The sequence below is a fragment of the Nyctereutes procyonoides genome, unplaced genomic scaffold, assembly GCF_905146905.1.
Source record: "Nyctereutes procyonoides isolate TBG_1078 unplaced genomic scaffold, NYPRO_anot_genome, whole genome shotgun sequence".
Taxonomy (NCBI): Eukaryota; Metazoa; Chordata; class Mammalia; order Carnivora; family Canidae; genus Nyctereutes; species Nyctereutes procyonoides.
In genome coordinates, this window is record NW_026575042.1 from 47,333,691 (window position 1) to 47,359,002 (window position 25,312).

A 25,312-nucleotide genomic window follows, 5' to 3' on the forward strand; every position below is an offset into this window, starting at 1 on the left:
TGGGGGTGTTTTGATAGGCAGATAAAAGAGAGAGAGGTCGCTTAAAATTCTCAAAAAAGAAAGTGTGAGGATTACCTCTTTATTTTAACGAACCATCTGTTCATTTGTGTGAGCGGTGTTTTGTTTACGAAAACCGAGGTAGAAGGAATGGTTTGTGGTGAATGAACAGATGTTTTTTCATAGCGGACCCATAGAAGTGCATTGAAGACAAACATGGGGGGCGGGATGGGGTATATGACCTGCCCTTAAATGTGTCATTGGAGGGATCCCTGGGTGGCGCAACGGTTTGGCGCCTGCCTTTGGCCCAGGGCGCGATCCTGGAGACCCGGGATCGAATCCCACGTCAGGCTCTCGGTGCATGGAGCCTGCTTCTCCCTCTGCCTATGTCTCTGCCTCTCTTTCTCTCTCTCACTGTGTGCCTATCTTAAATAAATAAAAATAAAAATTAAAAAAAAATGTGTCATTGGAAAGACAACAGGACGGGATATGACAGGTTCCCCCAACACGCAGTAAGCCGGCAGGGCTGTACAAAGAGGAGGCCTGTAGGGCGGCCCTGTGAAGCCTGTGTGACAGTAGTGATGGGCTGTTAAAAATGGGTGATTCAACCTGAAAATTTCCTCACCTTTTAAAATCTGGCAGTTAAGAAACATCATCATTTTGAGAGCTGTTTCAATCTCAAATGATCAATGGTATGCTTTAAACGTAAATAACGAAGCTATTGATAATTTGTGAATTTTTACCTGAGTCTTTTTTAAGGTGTTTCTTGATCCTTCCATGGTCCTCTGTTTAATATTTTCCTAAAATAACTGCATTGACTGATACATTATAAATCTCTTGCTGCCGTGTGCTGGCACAGGCTCCACCATGGCATGCACTCACTCGTGGTGGGGGGTGGGGCACCTGCGCCCTGGTCCCACATAAGCTAGAATATTCCAGCAAAACCCTGGCAGTTTATAATTAGCATACCGATTTGAAGAGGAATTATTTTTTTGTGTTCATTTGCATAATCAGTCCATCTGATTATCAATGTTGTTTTCTTTTGGAAATCAATATAAAAAAAAATAAACTGCCTTACCAAATGGTTCTTTTCAGAGCACAATGTATATAAAAAAAAAAAAATCAAAACAAACCAAAAACAGTTGCCCTAATTTAGCACAAGAGAAATTTATTGTAGATTAGGAACCACAGCTTTTTAAATGAAATTTGAAATTATTTTGACTTATAGGTCAGTGCTAACTGAAACAAACAATTTCAGAGATACCTAAAAATAGTTACACGTAGAGTACTTAAATGTATTTTGGGTAATGTGAAACTTAATCGCATCATTATGAGTCACTGAAATAGTTTGGAAAAACTGTTTAGGAGGTAGGCATAGATCCTGATTCTTATTTATTTATTTATTTTTTATGTCAGTGCATTTGCTGCACCAGTTTAGAACAGTTCCATCTAATTTTAGACCGGCTTTTCATATTTGATTTCATGATCTTGTAGGACTCTCTTAGGGGGGTAATATGACTGTTATGTTCAAATATTAAAGATGAATATGTCACATTCAGAGCACAGACCTTAAAATGATCCATATCAGCTACTGGCAGAGTAAAACGAGGCAGACGTGAACTTTGTTTTTCATTGCTTTCGGTGTTTTTGAAATCAGGAAAAAGAACATAATGTGGTTACTTTATTGGTATGCTGCTTGAGCAGTGCTTCAGAATCTTTCCGAGTTATCTACTGTATTGATACCTGAGTAGCCTTTTCCAATCGGAAAAATCCATATTACATTTACTATTTATTCTTCTCAGATGTGATTGTCCTCTGGAGTCCAGTTTTTATCTTGGTATAAGGCAGCAGTGAAACGGAGTAATGGACTAATGATTGAGCCAGAAATTTGCTACTGAGTTGTAAGAAATTATAAGATAATAAAGCTTAATTTGGCAGTTAGTCAACAAGCAATTTTCAGAATATTACTAGGTGTTCAAAAAGCGCTGTTTTAGGTGTTTGGAAGTCAGACATCAGGTTAACGTATGTTCTCTACACGTTCATTGTGTCTATTAAATATGTATTCTATGTATATGATGCAATGTACACTTTGCTTTATAAGATTCGTTTTTTATAAATTTATTTTTTTATTGGTGTTCAATTTGCCAACATATAGAATAATGAATTAACACCTGTTTCGAGCCTGCCCCTCGTCTAGGTCTTCTTGTTTTGGGAATGCAACTGGCAAATAAGCAGTCATGGTTCCACTCTCACTGAGCCTGGTCTAGTAAAGGAAACAGGCAGCTGGCATTTAATTATGATAAAGGGTAAAGAATGTTCTGGAATCAGCCAGAAGAACATAAAACAAAGATGAAGCTTAAAAACAAAACAAAACAAAACAAAACAAAAAAAAAAAACAAAAAAAAAATTCCTAAAGAAGGTGACATCAACTGGAGACTCTTAAGTCTAACTACAAATTAGCCAGGCCAAAAAAAACCCTGCAAGGGCGGAGTGTTTTGATAGTTGCATGTACATGGTCAAAGTGATGTCTTATGAAAGACACTGAACCTAGTTCAGTTCACTGTGGCTGGGAGAGCGTGTGTGTGTGTGTGTGTGTGTGTGTGTGTGTGTGTGTGTGTGTTTGCACGCATTAGAGTAGGAGTGGGACGAGGAGGGTGTGAAAAAATGGGTCTGGGAGGTGATTTGGAGAATGATCAGATCTGTGTTAGCTCTTGCCCCATCTGTTAAAGTAATTACTTAATTGGTGTCCCCTCCCCAGCTCTCAGCCACTTCAGGAGTCCTCACAGTCCTGCCCCATGAGTTCATGAAGTACAGCTTTGCTGCTGTGCTGACGACATCCCGGGCCCCGGTCTGTAGAAGGAACTAGATGATCTGTAACTCAAGTTTTTAAAACTTGTCCTCACACCGGAGTCAGCCTACGTTTCATACTTCTTTCTCACGTCTCTTATAAATGTATTTATTATTTGTCACTGATGCTTCAGACTATGCAGTTTCCTCTACCTGGATATCTTTACTAACTCTTCATGTTTAAATTATACCTCATCTTCAAAGCCGTTAATTTGATTCTTCTAAATGGAAGCATTCTCTTTTTTTTTCCTTCGAATTGAGAACTCTTTATCTGGACGTCCCGTATAACACTCTTTGCCTTCTATCATTATATTCTAGTTATTTAAGTTCATGCCTCATTTCTCTTCATGGAAAAAAAAACAAAACAAAAAAAAAAACATCTGATTCATTTATTGACTCAATTGGCCCATAGCACTGAGCACATGAAAGGCCCCATCAAATGGTACATAAATGTATAAATGAGTTATTCCAGAAGATACTAAGATTTAAGGTGAAGTATATTTAAGGCAACACCTTGAAACATTTGACAACAGTTCTCTTCCATCATTTATCTATCCATCCATCCATCCATCTATTTTTGCCTCATCCATTCGTTGCCTATCTTCTAGCTTACTTTTTTACACTGATCTTTGATAAGTTTGATAAGGAGACAATGAATCACTTGTTCTGTTCTGCTTTCTCTTTCATCTGTGTCCACATAGGTGTGTCTGTGCATATGTATTTCCTATCTATATATAAATCTTGCTCTTTCATTTTTTAATTTTTTTTAAAGATTTTATTTGTTTATTCATGAGGGACACAGAGAGAGGCAGAGACACACACAGGCAGAGGGTGAAGCAGGCTCCATGCAGGGAGCCCGACGTGGGACTCAATCCCGGGTCTCCAGGATCACACCCTGGGCTGAAGGCGGTGCTAAACGAGCCACCAGGCTGCCCAAATCTTGGTCTTTTAGAACAATTTCATAGACTCTGTATGCTCTGGTATTATTGCAAGAAACACAAAAGAAACCTTCTGTTTCGCTTTTGAATAATTTCTGATGCGGGCGGAACATATCAATGTCCAGTTTCTCTGTCTGGATTGAAGTAAAGGCACATGTTGTATCTGCAAGCAAACAGCAACAACAGATTAAAGTTGCCCTCAGTCCCTAGATTGTCTCGGCCACCTGTATCCTGCCTACCCACTGGTGGGATGTATGGGGACTCTGACATGTCTAGCACTTCCAACTTCACCACTTCACACGGGTGGGGCCTTACATGGGATATTTAACCTCTGGAAGCTTCTGTTTTGTATTCTCATTTGTAATAGGAGGCTAGTAAGAATCACTTCTTGGGATTGCCCTGAGGGTAGATGATAGAGATTATTGTGAGGGTTAATGATAGACATTGTAATTACACCCGAACAGGACACAGAGGAGGTCACCATTAGGGCAAGGATTCTATCCACTGTAATGGCCTTCCAAAGCAAATGCTGTTAGTCCTGTGGAGACCTCATATCTTCTTATTTGAAAATTTATGACATGCCAGTTTACCTTCATAAACGTTTACTGCAGCTATGATAATTTTTACTTGAGCATAGGCAACTTACAGTGGAGTCATAAACTCAATTCTATCAAGATAACTTCGGAGCCGCCTAAGACCTCCAGCCCCCAGTGGATGGGAACGAAACTAAATTGTATATGAACTGCTATTACTAATCTAAAATGCCACTAATACTTTGATACACTCTTTCTTTGGTGTACCATCGATGTCGAGTATCTAATAAGAATACTTAAGGGCTCTCCTGGGTACATTGATGACATGGATCCTTTGCCCCTCTTTTCCCATGAGCTCTCTTGCTTCCTATGAACAAGGTGTTTAGAAGCATGTGGTGCTGGTCTGAGGCACCGTCCTATGACTGTATGCCCAAGGGAGCAAAAGGCAGTAGCTCTTTTTTGGGTCATCCTTTGCCCTTGGGTGCCCTTTCCATCACTGTGTAGGGAAGGAGCTATGAAGGAACCAGTTTAGAAACAGATATGTCGGCGAAGAGACAGTCAGATAACGCTAGCAGTTGCCCTGGAGTCATTGGCAAACACTGGCTTTGCAAGAACTATGGAAAAAGTTGTGATTGATGCATAAATGAGAATGCGGATTGGTATATATAGACTAACCAATGGTCCTCAGAGTAGCAGTCATTAGAATCATCTGAGAGCTTGCCTGGGACCCAGCCAAGATCAATGAAATTAGAATTTCTGGAGTGGATGCTGGGTGTAGAAATTTATTATTTATAATGTGCAGCCATGGTCAAGGACCAACCGCCTAGGCTTTATCAGTATCATCGCAGCGATGTGATAGCTGGGACGCCAGAAATGCCCTCCTGTCTCTTAAATTGCGTATTCATTCTACAAACATTTATCAGAAATGCTTAGGTTGCTAAGTTAGGTTTAGCCCTGTCTTTAACAAGTTCTTAATCTAGAGCAGCAGACAGGCTTGTGGAAATTAGCTGTAATGCAATTTGACAGGTGCTGAGTTCACTACTGTGAGTTTATTCTCTCTGGCAAGAGAGAATAAGGGGAGGACGGGAGGGACAGTGAGGGAGAAGATGTCCCCCAGAAAGTGACATTTGAAAGTGTCATCTCTCGTAATTAAATGTAACTTAGGAATATGGTTCCCTGTTACTATCCACTCAGTTTAAAATCTAGATGCTTCGTTTCCCTCTGGTAAGAGACTTACCTTGGGCACTGGGAAGCTTTCTCACAGCCACCCAGGAGCGACGTTACTCGGATGCAGTTTCACAAATAAAGGCACTGTTTGGGCCAGGAGTTGAGGACCTGCATAAGGTCCCATGGCCAGTGGGTGAAGAGCTGCAGTGAATCCAGGTCTCCCTGGCTCCTGGATGGGTGTTTTGTTTTCTTTTGTTTGTTTGTTTGGTTTGTTTTTGTGTGTGTGCTGGACCATTCATTGCCATCCTTGGCCACTTAGAGGCTTGGTGTGGGTTCAGTAGAAGAGATTCTAACTTGATAGGGAGCTGAAGGACTCTGGTAGAGGGGAAGCTGAAGGAAGTAGAGAAAGCTTGTCCTTTCAAGCTTGTCCCGAGAAGTGGGACCGAGTAACAGGAAGCAGGGTTTCTGAGGTTCCAGGGGTGTAACGAACATGCTAGGAATGTCCATTTACTGAGTACCAGACCATCATAACTGAGGCCCTTGTGTACATTCTTTCCTCTAATACTTACATCCTCCCTAGGATGGTATTCCTATCTTCATTTTTATAGAAGAGGAAGTTGAAATGTAGTGAGGTTGAATAATTAACCCAAAATCTCACTACTAATAAATGCCAAAGTTGGCATTTGAACAAACAACTCTGTGATTCCAGCTCATGCGATGTTAACCATTGAGCTGGGGCTCAGTTGCTTTTTTAATGTCAAGTCCTGGGACATTTCCTGTGAGAAGCTCTCTAAGGCCTGTATGTGAGAAGCTTACAAGCTAAGGACACAGATAAATCCAACAAGTGGCCATATTTCTTATATGGGAGAGTGGGTGGGGGGAGGCGAAGTACAAAGATGGGGTTGGGTATCTCCGGTAAGAAGTTGCCTGAAGAAGGAGCCAATGGGGAGGAGACTAGGGAAGAAGGGAAATAGAGTTGACGAAGAAAAAAAAAATAGTTGAGAAGGGGCCCTGGAGGGGACGCAGAAGGAATGCTTGAAAATGTTGTTGGACAGAGCATCTTGTATCCTGAAAGACAGACGGACTCATTCACTTGGCAAATAGTTGTTGGGCTTATTGGGTTGGCCCAGCTGGTGGGCACGAGGTTGAGACACGACACCGCCTTCTGGAAGCAGTGGGCACAGGAAGGAGGTGTACAAACAATGCACAGTGAAGCCACGTGAGTCCGTTAGCAGAGAGGCAGGTCCTAAGTGCCAGCGAAGGCAAAGCAGCTACTGCTCCTGGCGCCCACTTGCATTAGCCAGAGGTGGAGGCGAAAATCCACGCCTGGGTTGCTTTACTCGCTCCCTGCGCCCAGGCCTGGTGTTTAGCAGATGGAGCCTCCAGCCTAAATGCTGTTGATACGATAGCAAGAGAAAAACATCATGTGACAGCAGCCTGTGCTTTTCCCCTCTTACGTTCCCAAAATTCCGGCTTATTAAAAAACAGTGTTGCCATGGCTGATGTTCTTGGGAGGCCCACCACCTCCATACTCCTCATCTTAATTAAATAAGCACTTAAAGTGGAATCCGCTCCGCAGCCCCTGATTGCCTTCTAGAACAAGGCAACCTTGTGATGATGCAGCTTTTTCGAGTGCCTGTGTTTAAGTGATGACTTCAGTACCCTTCCGCCTCCACGAGTCTCCTTATAGATGTTGGTGAGAGTTCCAGGATTCACGCGCACCCAGTCGTACTTGTTTGTTTATTGTGCCCATGCATCTTTCTCAAAAAGCCACCGGAGGATACTCGAACCATGAGCTCTTGCTCAAAATTCTTTCTCAAAATTCCCATTTTCTTCCCACTGATCACTTTTAAGTCCCTTGCGTTGTGTCATCCCTGTAGAGACTTGGGGCCCTGCCTTTAAAAAGCCGGTGGAAGCCTCTGGGGTGGGGTTGGGGGTGGGGGGAGAGGAGGTTACCGGCTCAGATAGCCTTGGTTGTGATACTGCTTTCTTTTTTCTCCTTCTAGAGTTTTTTTTTTTTTTCTTCCCCCACCCTCACTGCCTTGCCTGTGCTGCTGCAGTCAGCATCCAATCGAGATGTGTTCTGGGCTCAGGAGCCAATTGTCTTTCTCCTCACTGCAGCCTGAAGTCTGTGCACAATTTTAGCAAATTGTCATGGGGATGCGGGGGGGGGGTGGGGGGGTGGTGCTTTCCCTGCAGGAACAGAGCCAGTGTCATTGAGCACATTTTGTTCAAGTACAAAGTTGATCTGTCTGAAGGAGACAGTGGTCAGCCGTGGTAAGGACCTTTGTCGCCTCACCTTTTCTTCGTGCTCTGTCATTGTTGTTTATGTGAAGAAGTAGCGTTTAATCACTGGTCTCGAGATCAGACCTGTGGGGCCAGCCAGCGACAACATTTGTGTGCAGTGAGGGAATCCCAGAGGTTTTACAGAGGAGTCCGAGTGAAAAATCGGGGGAAAAAAAGGTGTTTGCTACTTGGCAAAGATGATGATGTGTCTGAAAGATTAGAGAGCAGTGTAGTGTAATAATTTCGGCACATAATTGACAAAATTTTGGACATCCGGTACAGTTGGGAAAATGACCTGAGCAATGATTCAATGCACAGTATACAGTATCCCAACTAGTGGACTTGGATGAAAGATTTACAGTGAAAAGTATTGAAATAGGACTTTGAAAATATTGCATATTATTATTCTTTAAAGTTTATCATAACTATAATAATCTTATTTTAGGTATGTAAAAATTTGTAAGTAGGTGTATCTAGAAGGTACAAACATAGCAAATGCCTCATATAAATGCAAGGTAATAGTGTTATTAATCTTGAGCTGACTTCAGAGATGTTTTACCTCTTTGATTTTCTTTGAGTTTTTTATTGCTGAATAAAAGACTTGCCCCTTAAAACCTGCCATCCTCTCTATATCACTAACTTATAGTTTTCATTTTATATACATACATAAAGAATTTATATAGGAAGGATATATATACACACATTTATGTAAATATTATATATACATACATTTAAATATATACTTATATATTCATATATAAAGAATATATGTATTCCTTTTTTCTATATAAAGTCACCTTTTCTGCATATCCAGTATCCATTGGCGTGTCCATTTGTATCCATTTGTAATATATCCAAATCACAGAGGCCAGTCAGGGGAATGCACAGATAATCTAAGAACCTCTTGCCTTGCTAGATGTCTTGTTGCAACGGGTGGTGGGAAGCAAAATTTTAACCTGTTTGGTGTTCATTTATTTTCTAACGTTGACCCTATAGTATAAGTCCTGCCAAAGGGGAAAAAAATGAATAGCAGATAAACTGAAACTTATAAGAGAATCTAATGTTATTCATTATACTTTGGAAATACCGTGTGGATTAGGCTTCTCCAGAATCACTTGTTTATGTCGTGAAACATCTTCTCCTTTGTAGAACTCAATGGAGATAGAGGCATTCATTTGGTTCTGACCCATTCTGGGTAGCATCATCTATGTTTTAGTGTAATGATTAGAGAAACATACGTACGTATGTACTTGAGTATCTAAAAGTGAACATCAGTGCGAATGCATCTCCAGCGTAGTGGGGAAGAGTGCCAACTGTGTAGTTAGACTGCCTTGGCTTGATTATATGCCCTTGGAGAAGCACCCTCCTCCCCACATCCTTACCATCTCCTCCCCACATACGTTTGGAGAGAGATTTAAAGACGGAGAGCTTTTGTGTGGCCAATGCTAGGACTGGAAAGGACTGCTTAAACAAGTCTTTCAGGAGATCATTAAGGAAAAAATCCTATGCATTTGACTTAGGACATTCACCTTCTTTTTACCCTCCGGAAATCCTTAGAAATATAATAGATATGGTCATGTTGTAATCCATCTATAATGATACGATGATGAATTGGGTACTATTTCTAAAACATTTTGTATTTCTCAATTGAAAGGCATGTGCTACAAATAGAGCACTAAATTTTATTACGTAAATGCTAGGGTTTTTAATTATTAGCCAAGATTGAAGAGTGTCTCATTTGGATGCCATAAAACTTCACAAGTGTTTCTTGCTACCAACAGTTTAGAAGTCTGACAGTTGCTGTACCGAAAAAATAATGAAGCAATTGAAAAAAAAATAATAGAAACATAGTGACCTGGCATTTCCAATTTTATGGTGCCATAAAAAAGCAGCCAAGAAATGTTGGAGTGTTTAATGATGCTGGCACCTACCAAATGTCACTGGGCTTTCACAAGGTCATGGAGACTCTGGTTTGACTCAGGGATGTTGGCCAGACCCATGTTGGGAACACAGGAAGACAGTGGAAGAGGGACAGACAGTAGGTGCCAGTTAAACCCTTCCCTGCTCTTCACACAGTAGGCTACACGCTGGTGTGGGATTCTGCGGGGTAGAGGCGAGGCCATGGCTATCACAAAAACGTGAGCCTGTTCCTTCATACAGCATCCCACCGCCGACATTTCTTAACATAGGATCCTTGTGGGCCCTCAACCGAAGAGGCCAACTGTCTTCAGATGACTGTCAGCTACAATTGTGTGCTGATACAGCTGTTGCCATCACCGTTGTACGTATATGGGATCTCTCACAGACAAAAGCTGCTGGAGAAAGAAGGGAATGGTGTTTTTGTACCAAGAATGTGTGTGATTTGTTGCCTTTTCTCCTTTCTCCACCTCTTCAGGCTCTCATGCATTACCTAATACTTCTCTAGATGTGTAGAGTTTCAGTTATGCCATTTTCAGGATGATTAATGGGAGTTGTGCAATTAAAGCTCCTAAGTTCTCTGGGAAAAAAGTCATAGTATCCCGATGTTTGAGTTAGAGTGCGTTGAGTTTACGTCAGCATTGAGGATATTTTGGGATATTGTAAATGTCACTATTGGTTTTAATGTCCAAGAATCTTCATCACCGCACTTAGGAATGTTCTATGAAATAGTGCCTAGAACAGCCTTGGAGTACGAGCTAGAAATGTCTAACCTAAAATTGCCGGGTTGAGATCATGTTAGACTTTGATGAGAGAACATTTAACCCAAGTGAAACAGGCTCCATTACCTTCTTTCAGGCCATGGCAAAATTACAAATTTGGACTCACACTGAAAGCACATTGTGTGTATGCACCTGGGTTTGTAGTTTTCTTCCTTTTCCTGGCAGTCTCAGTCATCGTCAAGCCACAGTGTATGCGTGAACATGAACTTTTTATGGGATCAAGAAACGGAAAAATCTAAATTGGCCTTCTCTTGTGTTTCCTTTGAAAATATTTTGTATCTGGGCTAAAATTATTTTTAAAAATTGAGACTATTTCAATTAAAATACATTCATAAATTTCTGCTTTTTTCCCTCTCACTGATAGGAGAAAAATTTCCCAGCTCTTGGGTTTGACCTGAGCTCCAAGCATGTGGCCTCATGTTGTTTGGATGAACATATAGTAGTCTCCACCTGGAAAGTTAAGCTTTAGATATCGATTAGTGTTACTCTATTTACCTTATGTTAAGTTTAGAAGACTGGAGGTTAAATGCCTAGCAAAATAAAAGGAGAATTGGCTCCTATCTTCATGTTCTTTGAGAATGCATTTGTTCTTGGTGGTACCTGCAAGTCCAATGAGGAAAGTAAAACAGGAAAAGTAGTGTTGGGTGTAAAGGATATCTTCTTACCTTTCCACATGATAAAACTCTGAAATAGGTACAGTGTGCAAAAACAGCAAGGACAATAGAAATTCCATTTTGTTATGAGTTAAAGGGCTATAATACTTGAGGATTAAAAGGACATAGAAAAATTATTGTTAACATGTGAATATTATAGGGACGCCTGGGTGGCTCAGTGGTTGAGCATCTGCCTTTGGGCTCAGGTCGTGACCTTGGGGTCCTGGGATCGAGTTCTGTATCAGGCCCCCCAAAGGGACCTTGCTTCTCTCTCTGCCTTTGTCTCTGCCTCTCTCTTTGAGTCTCTCATGAATAAATAAACTCTTTTTAAAAATATGTGAATATTACATATTTACTACATACAATACTATGCAACTTAAATATAGTAGATATATGGTACTGGCTTATTAAGAATGTAGATACTATGTATCTTTACAATAGAATATAGTACACTGTTTACAACACACAGCAAAACAAAACAATAACTTAAAATCAGTAAAATCTCCACAGAGATTTTCCAAGAAAAGAAATGAAAATACCTGTTCAGCTACATTAGGGATTTATACCAAATGATAGTCCAGTGTTCCTTTGCGTTTTATTCTGTGACTTTCTAAAAGTCCTTATGTGTTTTTCGAAATAAAACATGAAATGTAAATTTTAGGTTTTATATTCTAGGTTTCTTAAATTTGCCACAAGAGCAGAATCTAAGTTTGTAATACATATGCTGCTCTTAGAAATAGGTACATAGATGGGGTGAATATATGTGTGTGTGTGTATATATGTGTTTTTTTTTTAGTAGAAGACTTAGTATTTATTCGTTAAAGCATACAGGAAATCCATGTATTCCAAATAATCCTACAAGTAATAGATTCTCTGTGTCCTGAATCTAACTAGAATTGGTGCAATTTGTCCATCTCCTTGTGGTTCTCTAGATACATCTAAGGATGGTGCTAACTATTCAGGGAAGCTGGGTGTTCTAGAGTTCTATCCATTTAGACTAAGCAAAAGACATCACCCCCCACAACCCGTAACCTTTAGAGCCCTCGTGTCTACCCTCTTAACCCTATCCTTTAGCTTCTTTGATCATTATCAGCATTTTTGTTTTTCACTGTCCACTGACAAAATTTCTTCTTTTCTGATAGTTCTAATTCCAAAGAGAAGACTTTTGTTTTCCTTATTTATGCTTAGATTAGGGTTGCATCATCTCCCAACAAAAGTTTACATCTTTAGAGAGCTGCCTCCATTGAAAATAGGCTTTATATTCATCCAGTGAAAACAGAAGATGAACAGACAAAATGAATGTTCTTTTCCCTCCACCTCTTAGCCTACTTCTCATGCAAGGAACGGCCTTAATCCAATTTCAAGTGTGTATACCTACATACATGTGTGTATACATTTGCATATGACTAAACACAAAATTATGCAAGGATCCACCAGCATTTCAGGTGGTGGTCCGAAGTCGTTCGTTATTTTTCTGGGTTCTCTGGCTACTTAATTTACCTTTCTCAGTAGCTTCTGTTTCAAAGTAGGGAGTATACGTCTCACATGTAGTTATCCTGAAAGAACCTTTCTGTAGGGAAGTAAGACCAAGAAAATGTTGTGACTCTTAATGTCAGCATATCCAGTGTTCTAGTTAACGGGTGAATGGAGCTATTAATATTTTTTTGGAACTTATTTACTTTTTTTATATACTACCATCTTTGTTTTAATTTCACATAAGAAATAAACATTGAAACTCACATATTCGGACCTTGAAACTTTTTAGAAGCTACACCTATTAGAATGTGGCAAAATTAGAAGGAATAACTAACTGGTCAACCGCCCACCTTCTTTGAGTCAGGTTTTATAGGACAAAACGTATTATCTTAAGTTTGAGGAAATTGTCAGACATTTAAATGTGAGTATGGAAATATTTAAAGTTAATTACAAATAACTTTGGGTTGGCAGTTTTTAGTTGTGTACCCCTTTTATCACTGAACGTTTGTGTCCCCCCCCTAAAATTCTTATGTTGAAGCCCTGTTTTCTGTGTGGCTGTATATGAAGATGGGGCTTCTAAGGAAATAATTCAGGTTAAAGTCTCAAGAGTGAGACCTTAATCTGATAGGATTAATGTCCTTCTAAGAGACATTAGAACAAACCTTCTCTCCTCGTGCACGCACCAAGAAAGGCTGTATGAGGGGTAGCAAGAGGGTAGCTGTCTGCAAGCCAGAAAGCACTCTTACCAGAAACTGTGAGAAAATAAATTCCTGTTGTTTAAAACACTCAGTCTGTGGTATTTTGTTGTGGCTGCCAAAGCAGGCTAAGAAGCCCCCATTAAATTCCATGAGGTATAAAGCAGTGGTTGACTCCCAACTGGAGATGATTTTGCCTCCCCCTCGCCCCAAATATGGTATTTGGCAATATCTAGAGACAACTTTCACTGTCATAACTGAGGACAGGAGTGCTTCAGGCATCTAGCAAGCCAGGCATGCTGCTAAATATCCTACAGTGCACAGAACAGCTCCACAACAAAACCTGTACGGCCCAAATGTCAATAGTGCCGAGGCTGAGAAAGCTTGAGCTTCCTCTTACAGGATGCTTCTGTTCTTGTAAGCTGGAGCAAGTCCTTCATGGAAACAAGCAGCCTGTAAAAAAACATACACTTAAGAGCAACTATTTCCTGTGTGTTAGGTGCAATAAACTATTTTCAATATTTGCAAGCCAATAAACTAATTTCTAGAGTTAATCAAACTCATATCCACCTAAACGAAAACAAAATGGGAGTGTATATGCATGTGCAAGCATGTTTGCGTGCATATGATTTTTTCTAAAAGTTAATCGTGTTTTAAACTGCCTTAAATTTCCTACCACTAGATGCCAGTAATTTTTAAATAAATATTATATATGTAAATTTATTCACCTTGTATCAGAATCGATAATTACAAATTAGCATGGTAGAGCCATAAGAAATATTTTTGGAAATGCACGGAATGATATTTCTTGACTGCCAGTTTTTTTCCCCCCTTTGGCAAGATTTTTCTGAGATACTTGTATCGTCTCAGCTGAAAAAAAAAAAAAAGAAAAAGTAGTAAGAATTTTCAATAGGAAGCTACCAAATTCCTTTGCCAGAGTTTCTGGCCAATATCTGAGCAATGAATATCTCCAGAAAGTGCTTCAAAAACATTTGTGTATCTCAATTGCCCCAAAGGAAATACTGGTTTTATTTTAACAATTGAAATAAATGGGTGCAGTTGAAACAGTTTTTCCTGAAAACCAGTATTTCCAGTGAAAGTTGGAAAAGATTGATGAGTATAAGCTGGTACCCTTATAATTTTTCATTGCCCTTTATTTCCAGAGTCTACCCAGATGTGACCCAATAATTTTAATTCTATCACATAGTTACTATTTGGCAGCTTAATGTCTTTTTACATTCTTTTTTTAAAAGATTGTATTTATTTGAGAGAGAGAGAGAGAGAGAGAGAGAGAGAGAGACCGAGCATGAGAAGGGCAGAAGGAGAGGGAGAAGCAGATTCCTCAGCGGAGCTGGGAGCCCCATGTCAGGCTTTCTCCCAGGATCATGACCTGAGCTGAAGGCAGCTGCTTAACCTACTGAGCCCCTCAGGTGCCTCAGGTGTCTTTTTACATTCTGATCTCATAAATCACTATATGCCTTTTATTTTAGGTAGATGAATTATAGTTAAAAATGAGAGGTTAGTTTCTCTAGTTTTCAAACAGAATTTTGATTTTTTATTGAGTTTCACCGATATCTAAGATGTTTCATTTTTTATTGTTAGCTAGTTCTTGAATATTAAAAATAGCTAAAAGACCATTTTCTCATATCTCTAAATTGCCAACTGTAGTTCTATTCAGTTTTATCTTTACAATTTATATCCCATTATACATCATATGGTGTATATATACCATATAGTGTATATACATACTCATCATTTTTAAATATGTACTATATATGCTTCTATTATTAATTACTTAGAAGTGCACCTTATTGGGGCACGCGGGTGCCTCAGTTGCTTAAGTGTCTGCCTTAGGCTCAGGTCTTAATCTCACAGTCTTGGGATCTAGCCTCTCATTGGGCTCCCTGCCCAGTGGGGAGTCCCTTCCCCTCTGCTCGTTCTCTCCTTCTCTCTCAAATAAATAAATAAAATTTTAAAATAAAAATTTAAAAAGTGCTCTTTATTAAACTACAATGTTCAAAAATTAACCAGGTGCTTATTTTGAAGCTCACATAGTTAATCCAAACATACATTCTCCTTTGTTACATTCACAAACTTGTGCCCATTTCAAAAGCTAATGAGAAAAATCCTTAAATTCACAGTTGAATAGTATATAACTTCAGAAATTAAAGTCTTGATGAGTTGATCTCTTGAGTGACCGTTATCGGTCTCATACAGGTTTTTAAGACTACCAGGGGAACATTTTGACTTTTTTGGAAAGATTACTTTTAATGTAAAGCTGTAGAAAAATTACTGGAGAAAAATGAACTTAGTCTGAATTGATACTTCACTGAACTTCCTCCATTCCCTTAAAATACATAGTATGTATATTACAATGATGTCTTTGAAATCTGTGTTCAAGTTAACTTCTAAATAGCCTCTTTGGCATCAAAGGTATTTATGGTACAGACTCTGGTTAGTTGGGCAGCTCACTGACAGTAAGTGTCAGTGCCATCAACAAAAACAAACCACAGCAACATAACACTATAAGAAATGTGCTAGAATGGCATCTTCTGTAGTGGATGTGGCCAATACAGAATGATGATTAAGGGCCAAGCTTACATTGTTGATGATTGACTTGCGTTGTCACTGGGTTTTGCTATTTGCATTATTTTTAGTACTTTTAACAGATACAGTGCTAAATTGGGCAACTGTTGTTTGCTATTAGCTTGAGACCCTAAGGAAAGAAAGAAAAATAACAACATAGATTGACAGCCTGTTCTTTTAGGAACCCTACCCTGTATGAAGTTGGCCCTCTAGCTTGCTCAAGCCGGACACATCAGCAATGAGATCAGTGGTATTGTTGCTAGTCTACAGAAAGTTACGGCCACTCAGAGAATTTAACTCCCATAGGATCACACAACAAGTAAATAACAAAGCTGCTATTCTGTTCTTTGGACCAAGCTGTGTCGGATAAAATGTACAATTACATGGCCATAGGTCGAACGGCATGGAGCACTCAAAATGGAACAGAGACTACTTTATATTTACATTTTAGCATTAATCCTAGCAGCCCAATTTAGTGTATCTTGAAGCGAAATCTCAGGATGATTTAGGATATAGTTCCTCTATATAGATTTGCATATGCGAGCGCTAGATAGTGACCAGATTTCTGTTCTTAGATTTTTAGAATGTGTTGTCACTGGATAGATACTGGGATGGCAAACACATTGAATCTCTACACAAATCTTGTTTCTTCCCTGATGCAACTTCTAAACCTTCTGTTACCTTTTCTCCTTTTATCGGGTGTTCGGTTACTGGCCTCAGAATAAAAGCATCAGTTAGTACAACTCAGAAGCAAAGTTTGGTATTAGAGTTAGTGCTCATTCTATTATTCTCCTTGTGTCCAGAGTAGAGTTAGAGTGGAATTCGTCTTTCAGGATTTATTAGGAGGTGTCCATTGAGTTTGCAAGCGCGTATTGAGGGGTGGTCCTGGGAACTCAAAGGTGGGATGACCTTCGAGAGATACCAGCGGCGTGTTCACCTTACCTCTTAAAGAAGGTGCGTTGCTGGTGATTTGCCCCAGGGTTTTAAGGCAGTCCTCTAGAAGAGGATGTTTATTCTAACTTTTTCTTGACCTTTTTATTTGTCAAACCACAATTATTCAGCAGCATAGTCAGCACTAAACACGTTTTGAACTCCCTGGGAAGCTGAGTTTATCTAACATCAATTGCAGAGGCTACTCTAGTTTCCCCCCACACATACACACATATCAATGAAAAATTTACATGTCTTTGCAGAATTGTGTTTTATAGTCTTTTTTTGTTTTTTTTTTTTTTGTTTTTGCTATTTCAGAATAATCTGGAATACTATTAAAATGCAGATCCCTGAGCCCCCCAGATCTGTCACCACAGACTGTGTGGAAGAGGCCTGCTCGTCTGCCTACTTTTTCACTAAATATGCTTAGGAACGTAGCTTTTTGAAGGTGCAGTTTCAGTGCGATCACATCAAGCCGTGCATAGAAAGGTAGCATATGTAAGGAATGTAGTAGAATGGCATCTTTCCTGAATGAGTGCGGTAAATACCAAACAGAGACCAAAGGTCTGAGCTTCATATTAAAAGGTTTGACAGGATCTGACACAGAATCTATAGAAGGCGCCTGTGATTTGTCTCCATTATTTCAATCTGAGCTGCGTTCACGGGGAGGAGGGCCTGGGTGGTTTGTGTTAAGGGAGGCAGTCGCGTGAATAGCTCAGGAAGATCAGTGTTGGTGTTGGCCAGGCCTCGTTCAGGGCCCAGAGCTGTCTCTGTGCGATTGTTGGAGCTAGAGAAGCTGATCTGGGTGTATTGACAGTACCTGGATTCTCAGGGGGGCAAGCCTTCCCTTCACTTAAACAGATCCAGTGTTAGTAAGATACGATGTGGAGGTACTGAGATCCAGAATTTCTCTTAGAGCCAAGTTGTTCTTTGTCCTGAGAAAGGCGGTTTTCTCTAGGACATCTCAACTGGATAGTCCTGAAATCAGACCATGTGGTTATCCTTGAGCTTATTTATGTTGGCCAGCCGCGCTCGGTGGTTTCTCTTGTGACTCCTAGTGTTGTTTTTCTGTAAAAGTTATTTTTCATCCAGACGCTTTCAAGCTAATAACATGCTCATGACCTCCCCAGATAGCAAGCAGGGTTTCATTCGGAGTAAGTCATAGATAAGTGGTACTTTGTGAGCATATCAATAGGCATCACTAAGAGATACTATAAAAGTTCCCCTCATGCCAATACTTTGTTTTTCTTTTGTTGGATATACGATCAAAGTGGTGGTGGTGGTGGGGGGGGGGGGTGTTGGCAGTAGCAGCTCCTGACCTTTACCTTGCTCACAGAATGACACTCAGTGCCAGGGGCATGACGTAAACATTATCTTCTCTGATCTTCGTGATAAACATATGGTGTAGCTTACATAGCAATTTTGAAATGGATAAAAGGCCTGAGACTTAAAGAAGTGAGTTTTTTAATGCAGCTCATGATGCTGATGGGAGACCCCTAGGCCTCTACCCCAGGCCTTGAAACCTGTCAGTTCCTTGGTATCGGTGACCGTCTTTTGCCACCTTCTGATTTGAAGTTTTGAAGTATTAGAAGTGATGCTCTATTACATAAAGCTTGCTAAAATGAAAGAAAGGTGCTAGCCTATGACATTATCCCTTTGCAGAAACTTATTCCTAAAAACCTGAAACAAAACAAGCCAGAAATAGATCTTTCAAGTTAGGATTGTGACAAGATTTTTTTTTTTTTATCACGAACATAAGCATGCTGAGTCAGTTTACAGTATAAGGTCAAATTATGGCAAATGGATTTTTCTTAGAAAAATCAAAGAAAGCTCAGGAAGGTGGTTGATGGCTTCAATGGAATCTTCCTCTGACCCTCCCAAACAGTTCTGATTAGATGTATTGGGGAAAGAAGTTGTCAAGGTAATAACTGATGAGACCTGTTACTGTACAGACTTGAGAACATAGTGAAATAATATGGAAACTGTGGGATGATGATAGTATTGAAATAATATGAAATAAATCCCTAATACAATATTTCATATTACAGACTTTAATATATATTTTCGACGAAAAGAACCATCCCAAAAGGAAGGGTATATTCACATTTCTTACTTTATGCTAACTTACTTTGTTTCTCCATGTTACACTAAAAATCTTTTGGAGGGTAAATATGTCTATTTCCTATTTTATAGCTGTTGGGTCATATCCTCCAAGTTCATTTCCTTGGAACTCCGTACAAGTAAAATTAGGTGCTACAACTTCGTGATTCTCTTGGGTTCAGTAAAGTTAACCAGAAGATTTGGAAGGAGCTAGTATCCTTTATTTCATAGTCTTTATTTTAATATTGCCCTGCCTGTTGGTAGATTTTTAAACTTGGCCCTAGGAATATTAGTGCTACTATAAAACAAGGGAACTTCTTTAAGCTTTTAAGACTTTTTCAAATGTCTTAATACCTCATTTTGATAATGCATTTGGGTGAAATCATTACTTAATTCTAAATGTATTATAAATGGATATGGATAAGGCCGTGCATTAGAAACCCATGGTAGATCCAAGGGGGTGGGTTTGCAGTGCACTTCTTTTTGAGGATTTGCTGGTCTAATCTTTTTTAAATGGTATTTTCTGCTTTGTTTTTTTTTTTTTTTAGGGTCGTTGCTCCAGGGAGAACTGCAAATATCTTCATCCACCCCCACACTTAAAAACGCAATTGGAGATAAATGGGCGCAATAACTTGATTCAGCAGAAGAACATGGCCATGTTGGCCCAGCAAATGCAACTAGCCAATGCCATGATGCCCGGTGCCCCGTTACAACCCGTGGTAAGCACATGCTCGCTCCTCATTCATTACGTTTGTAATTCCAAGTGCTCATTTTCAGCGTGAAAGTAATGATTGCACTGGATTAAGTGAACATAGGTAACAGTGTCAGGTATCTAGCATTTTCTAGCAACATTACCAAGCAAGCTCGGAAAGGTTTTCACACTGTGAAGTTACTCATCTTCTTGCTAAATCATGTGGAAATTTACATGAGGGCGTGTGTTCCCCCTAAAATGCTCTTCACATTAAATCCTATGATTTGCAGCCGTTAAAACCCGTCAACAGAGTCCATGTGCATTTTCATTTCTCCCTTTAATGGTAATAATAATAATAATTGCAAAATTTGGCATAGAGCATCTTTAATCTTGAGAAAAATTTCCCCTTTCCTCTTTTCTTGAAGAGAATCCATTTGCATCACTTCCTTTATTGAAAAGGAGCCTTTTTATTCTTTCAAACTCAACCTGAAATTACTCTGCAGTTACAGATGCTAGCAAAATTCTGACAGTGGCGAATCAATATCATGCCCTTGGACATCTCCTTAAAAGAGAACTAACTAATCAGGAGGGGCAAAAACTCCCAGGGTTTTTAAGCAAAGAGCTAAATAATTTAAACCGTAGGTGGTCATAGAGACCTAAGGTTTACCGAGCAGTGTATGTGAGTAACTTTTGATTCTGAGCTTGCTTTCTTATTTATTTATTTATTTATTTATTTATTTATTTATTTATTTATTTATTTGGGCTTTGGGGGAGTGTGTATGATAAGTGACTTCAATAACCTTTACATTTGTTCATAAAATTGAAAGATATCATAAGCAATTTTAGATTACAAAAAGTGTTCCGATGTTAATTGTGATACTATAATTCAGTATTTAAATGCATGTTAAAATTTGCAGTGATCAGAATATATCTGGCAGTTATTTATGTCACTAACTTATATGCAATATTGTGGGGTTATGGGAATGGGAAGACCCACAGTTTTCTGATACGCTAATTGTAGCATGTGTGCTAACTGATTTTTTTTTCCTGATACATTTTAACCCCTGAACTCAATGTAATTGTTATTCTCTCTTAGAACTTAATGCACCAATCATTCCAAAAAAGAGGGGGGGATTGCATTTCGAGGTGGGAGGGATCTCCATATCACATCAGCAGTGATACCAATTGTCAGTACTGTACAGTTGAGGTGAGAGAATGTTATAATTCTGTGTCTGTTTTAACCTGATCTATATTTTTTTTAACTGTTATCGGGAGCTCGGTTAAAAATATGATATCTTGCATTTATTTTCGTGGCATCTGCTAATATTATATCTGCATTGGGATAGCGTGAGGATTTCCATTTGGGTAAAAAAAAAAAAGTTTCGTTTATAATCATTCTCCGTAGCATAAGATCTAGGACACGAGGTCTCTTTTACAGCTGGCCCTGTCACACAGTTTCGGAGATCTGATAAATCTTTGGGGTGGCTACTCCGTTAGCTGGTATAGGATCTCTCCTTGATGTGAGATACTTTGTTCCACTTAAACATTTAAGGTCGGGCTCTATCTCCCTTCTCAGTGACTGGCAGGTGGAATTCCCACGCTGCCAAAAACAGTGCTGGTCACGGCTTTGAGCTCCTCACTGCAAAGTCTTGGCGCATCTCCTGAGCTAGTCCTTGAGCTTTACTCAAGGCCATGCCAGGCTCATCGTATGAGTGACCCTGGGACGGGCTGTCAACAGTGTTTATGCTCATGTCTGTAAAAACACAGTCGCACATATGTTGTGCTTCCGAAGTCATGAAATCACAATTTCTGAAACCATCAGACAAATCACATTTTCTGGTGCTTTTGTGGGAAAATTCGCTGCTTTGACAAAAACATTTATTTTTATTAGTTGTGAGCACATTCAGGCTTTATGCTAATTTCCCCTGGTATGACTAGATTTGAATGCAGAATTACCCTTCTGCTACAGGCATCCTGAGATCATAGTCTAAAAATACCCTCTGTTCAGGGTGACGTTTTTGTAATAAGTATAGAAGTCATTTTAATTATTCAATTTTCAAGCATTTGGGGCTTTAATGACTGTAGAGAAGGCTTTAATCCAGGAAATTTGCCTTCAAAACCCCACCTGAGACTTCTCAGTCCTTTGTGTAGTCAGCCCTGCTGATGAGGGTAACGATACAGAGATTCAGAAATAAATGAGATGGTCATAACCAGCTGCTTACTGGAACTTGAATGCTGGGTCAACGGATAGGGGTTGTAACCGGGCTAGCAGCAGCCAGGTAACTCGTACAGATGTTAGTGTTTGAAGACAGAGTGCACATGTGGATCCAACCCAGGTGGTGGTTCTGGCAAAGGAGACGATGCTGTGAGTGGATGCATCATTCAGGAGTAGTTAGGAGTATCTGGGCAGTCTCAGGGTTTGTAGTCAAGGTGGCGAAGCATCTGAGTTCTTTAGGGCTAACAGCGTGGCCCCTAAGCCATAGGTGAAGGAGCACGAAGAGAAGACGTAGCAGAGAAACTCATCAAATCGAGAAGCATCTCCATCATGCCTGGCATATAGCGATATCGGAAATTGCTTGATGAGTGAATGAATGAAGTAAGGAGTTTCCTGAACACGAGGAAGACAGGCAGAGGTTTGTGGTGGTTTACCTGGCCCTGTGATTCCCAAGGAATCACCTGCAGGAATCAGAGTACAAGCCCCAGTGTAGAGACTGCGGCACAGAATGGGGCATACAGTTGGTTCTATATGAGCACACTCTGAGCAGAGGCAGCCAGGGGCTTGCTGAGGGTCGTGCTGCGACCAGGCAGGAGCTACGATACCACTCAGTTGGGTTTGCATCCTCTCAAAAATTGGGAGAGGCTGGGTCTCTAAAGTTAAGGTCTTCAGAAGATGACACCATGCCAACTTGGGAATGCAGGGGTTTATAGGAGAGTTAACTGTTTTCGTGGACTTTATTCTGTTGTTATGAAATACACCAAGCCAGGAACCAGAAAGAAGGCTTCCACTTTGGTGGCAAAGGGCATTTATTGTGCTCTCTACTTTTTGTATCATAAATCCCCACAACCGCCCTATAAAGCTGATGTTATTATCTCACCTTTAGAGATAAAGACAACAGGGGTTCAGAAAGGTTAACTGATTTGCCCAAGGTACATAGCTAGTGCGTAGCAGGTCCTGGATTTTAACCCAAGTGGTTCAGGTTCTGGCATCCATGCTGCAGAAACACTAATGAGAGACGAGCCACCAACCAGCTCTGGGTCCTTGGTTGATCCATTTAACATCTCTGACCTTCATTACCATGTAGTGAAAAGTTTCAAGTATATTATCTGCAGGTTCCTAACAATGTCATCATTATTTCCGTTTCTTAAGAAAATAAGTAGTTGAAAGGAAGTAATTGAATTTACCTGCATGTCTGCTCCCTAAAACTTGCAAAATAAATTATTTAAAAAACTGGCATTAGTTCTATCATCATTTCTAAGCCCCTAATGAAACTGTAAAAAGATCATATTTCTCTTTATTATATGATTTTTGAAGAGAAATGGAGGACCTATAATATTTGGTTATCCAAATTTTTAAAATTGAATTTTTGGATTTTTTTTTAAAAGCACTACTTTAAAAAAAAATCATTACATTTTTACGCACTATCTGGTGCAAAGATAATCCAACAAGAAAACTAAACAACCTAACCAAATATAGACCATCTCTTGTGGCTCACAACTTGGAAGCAGCTGGTGTATTTCTTTGAGCCATCCCAGAAAGATGTCTTCAGCAATTCTGTTGATTCCAGGCTTTTGTCTTTGTCCTTGAAGAGCTCTGCATAAGCCGAGGTTGTGAAGAGCTGTATCTGGGGCTTTGCACTTCCGTGCACTCCGCGCCTTTCCCCGTGCTCCCAAGCCTTAGCTTGGGCCATCCGTAATTTCTGGTGGCAGCTGCCCTCAGGGTCCACACACCTGGCTGCCTCGGGGTGCATGACTCAAGTTGAATTCCTGTGCCTTTCATGGGTTTGAAGTAGCCTAGGGACCAAGAAATTCAAAGTTATTGGACTTGGCTAACAAGTCTCGGGGGCTTATAGCTGTTGGTGTTGCCTCACCTTTGCAGCATGGTGTCCCCATGTCGTGGGTGTTGGCAGTTGAGCTCTGAAAGCTCTCAAGTCATCATCTGTCACATTTCCAGGAACACCTAAAATTCTTAAGCTGCTTTTTTAGTGCTTTACTCTCCAGTTTTTCCCAAGTAGTGATTGGGATAAGGCCACCTCATGACAAAGCGTTTGTGGTGAAATGTTTCCACGGCCATCATCCTGAGTCCTGCTCCGTCCACCTGCCCTTCTAGGGCCTGCTTCAGGCAAGGAGCCTGCGCATCCTCAAGCAGCTGGAGGACAGGCCCGCATCTTAGGGACCAGACCATATGGGTTGATAACCTTATTACTTGGTGGGCTGGGAGTGAGTCTTCTCTGTTTGTCACTCCCGTTAAACCAGATTGAAGGATAAGGTAAAATTAAAAATAAGGCTAGGTGGTCATTGTGATTTGCCCAGGCAGCAGGTCAGTCTGGAAGCTGACTTTAAAACAGTATTTCTAAAAACTAAAAAAATAATAAAAAAATAAAACAGTATTTCTTATTTTATTCCAGTTATATGCTTGCCTTCTTGGGGGGGGGGTGTAGACATTGTAATATGAATTTGTTGAGGACTCCCATTAGCTTTTGGCTGTTTAATATTCAAAGTCATTGTTTACAGGGACTTTAGTAGCTTTTGTACAGGGTTGTGCGTACCCAGAAACAGGGTTTCATACGCTTTGATGATGTGCTGTCAAGTAAAAAAAAAAAAAAAAAAAAAAAAGCAGCTCTATTTTTTACCGCTTACAAGTTCAGCCTTTACACACATACACACAGGTAACATCTAGAAAAATCTGACCGAATTTATATTCCAGCGATTTCAGCAAATACTAATCAGATATTATTTATGATATGTACTTCATTTCTTAAAAAAAAATCACACACATTGTATGCCAGACACTGTTTCACATAAGGTATTAAAATAAGTTAGGGCCCCTCTGATAGTTGCAACATTACAGCATGGTAATGCCACATTACTGAAACCGAGAGAGAGGTCAGTGTAAATGGGGATCCCTGGGTGGCTCAGCGGTTTGGCGTCTGCCTTTGGCCTCAGAGCACGATCCTGGAGTCCCGGGATCGAGTCCTGCGTTGGGCTCCCGGCATGGAGCCTGTGTCTCTGCCTGTCTCTCTCTCTATGTCTATCATGAATAAATAAATAAAATCTTTAAAAAAAAAGAAAGAAAACCCGCAAAACAAAAATAAAGGAAATTACAGTTTTCAAACAAGAATACTAGACAAATTAATGATTACATTTTCAGGCGGAGAGGCCGTAACATTAAATCTCTCTCTCTTTTTTTTAAACTGTTCAGATATCTATACTAGAAACTATTTAATGCATTTGCTAGTTGGTTTGTGTGCTGGAGGAAAGCAGCACGTCGGCTAAGGCAGTCAGGAGGCTGCGTAGACGCCTGCAGCAGGTGGGGTGCAGGATGAAGGACGCGCCAGGCCGTCCCTGCCATAGAGGTTTGCGTAGGAGAGGGGGGGGTAAGTGAACACGTGCGGTGATCAACCCCAAATTCGAGCGCTGAGGAGTTCTATGGCAACGGAGGGTAGGAAACACCTCTTCAGAGTTTGGAGATGGGGGCGGATCAGGGGAAACTTTGA

General features: G+C 40.1%; 1 protein-coding gene across 15 annotated transcripts in view; it reads left to right on the top strand.

Moving 5' to 3' along the window:
* MBNL1 (muscleblind like splicing regulator 1) overlaps positions 1 to 25,312 on the top strand; it is a 180,155-nt gene that overhangs the window by 119,448 nt on the left and 35,395 nt on the right. For all 15 annotated transcript variants that reach the window (XM_055321309.1, XM_055321316.1, XM_055321311.1 and 12 more), the window contains one exon: positions 19,456 to 19,626. In XM_055321309.1, the coding sequence (XP_055177284.1) occupies positions 19,456 to 19,626 (171 nt within the window). The remainder of the gene's footprint in view (positions 1 to 19,455; positions 19,627 to 25,312) is intronic.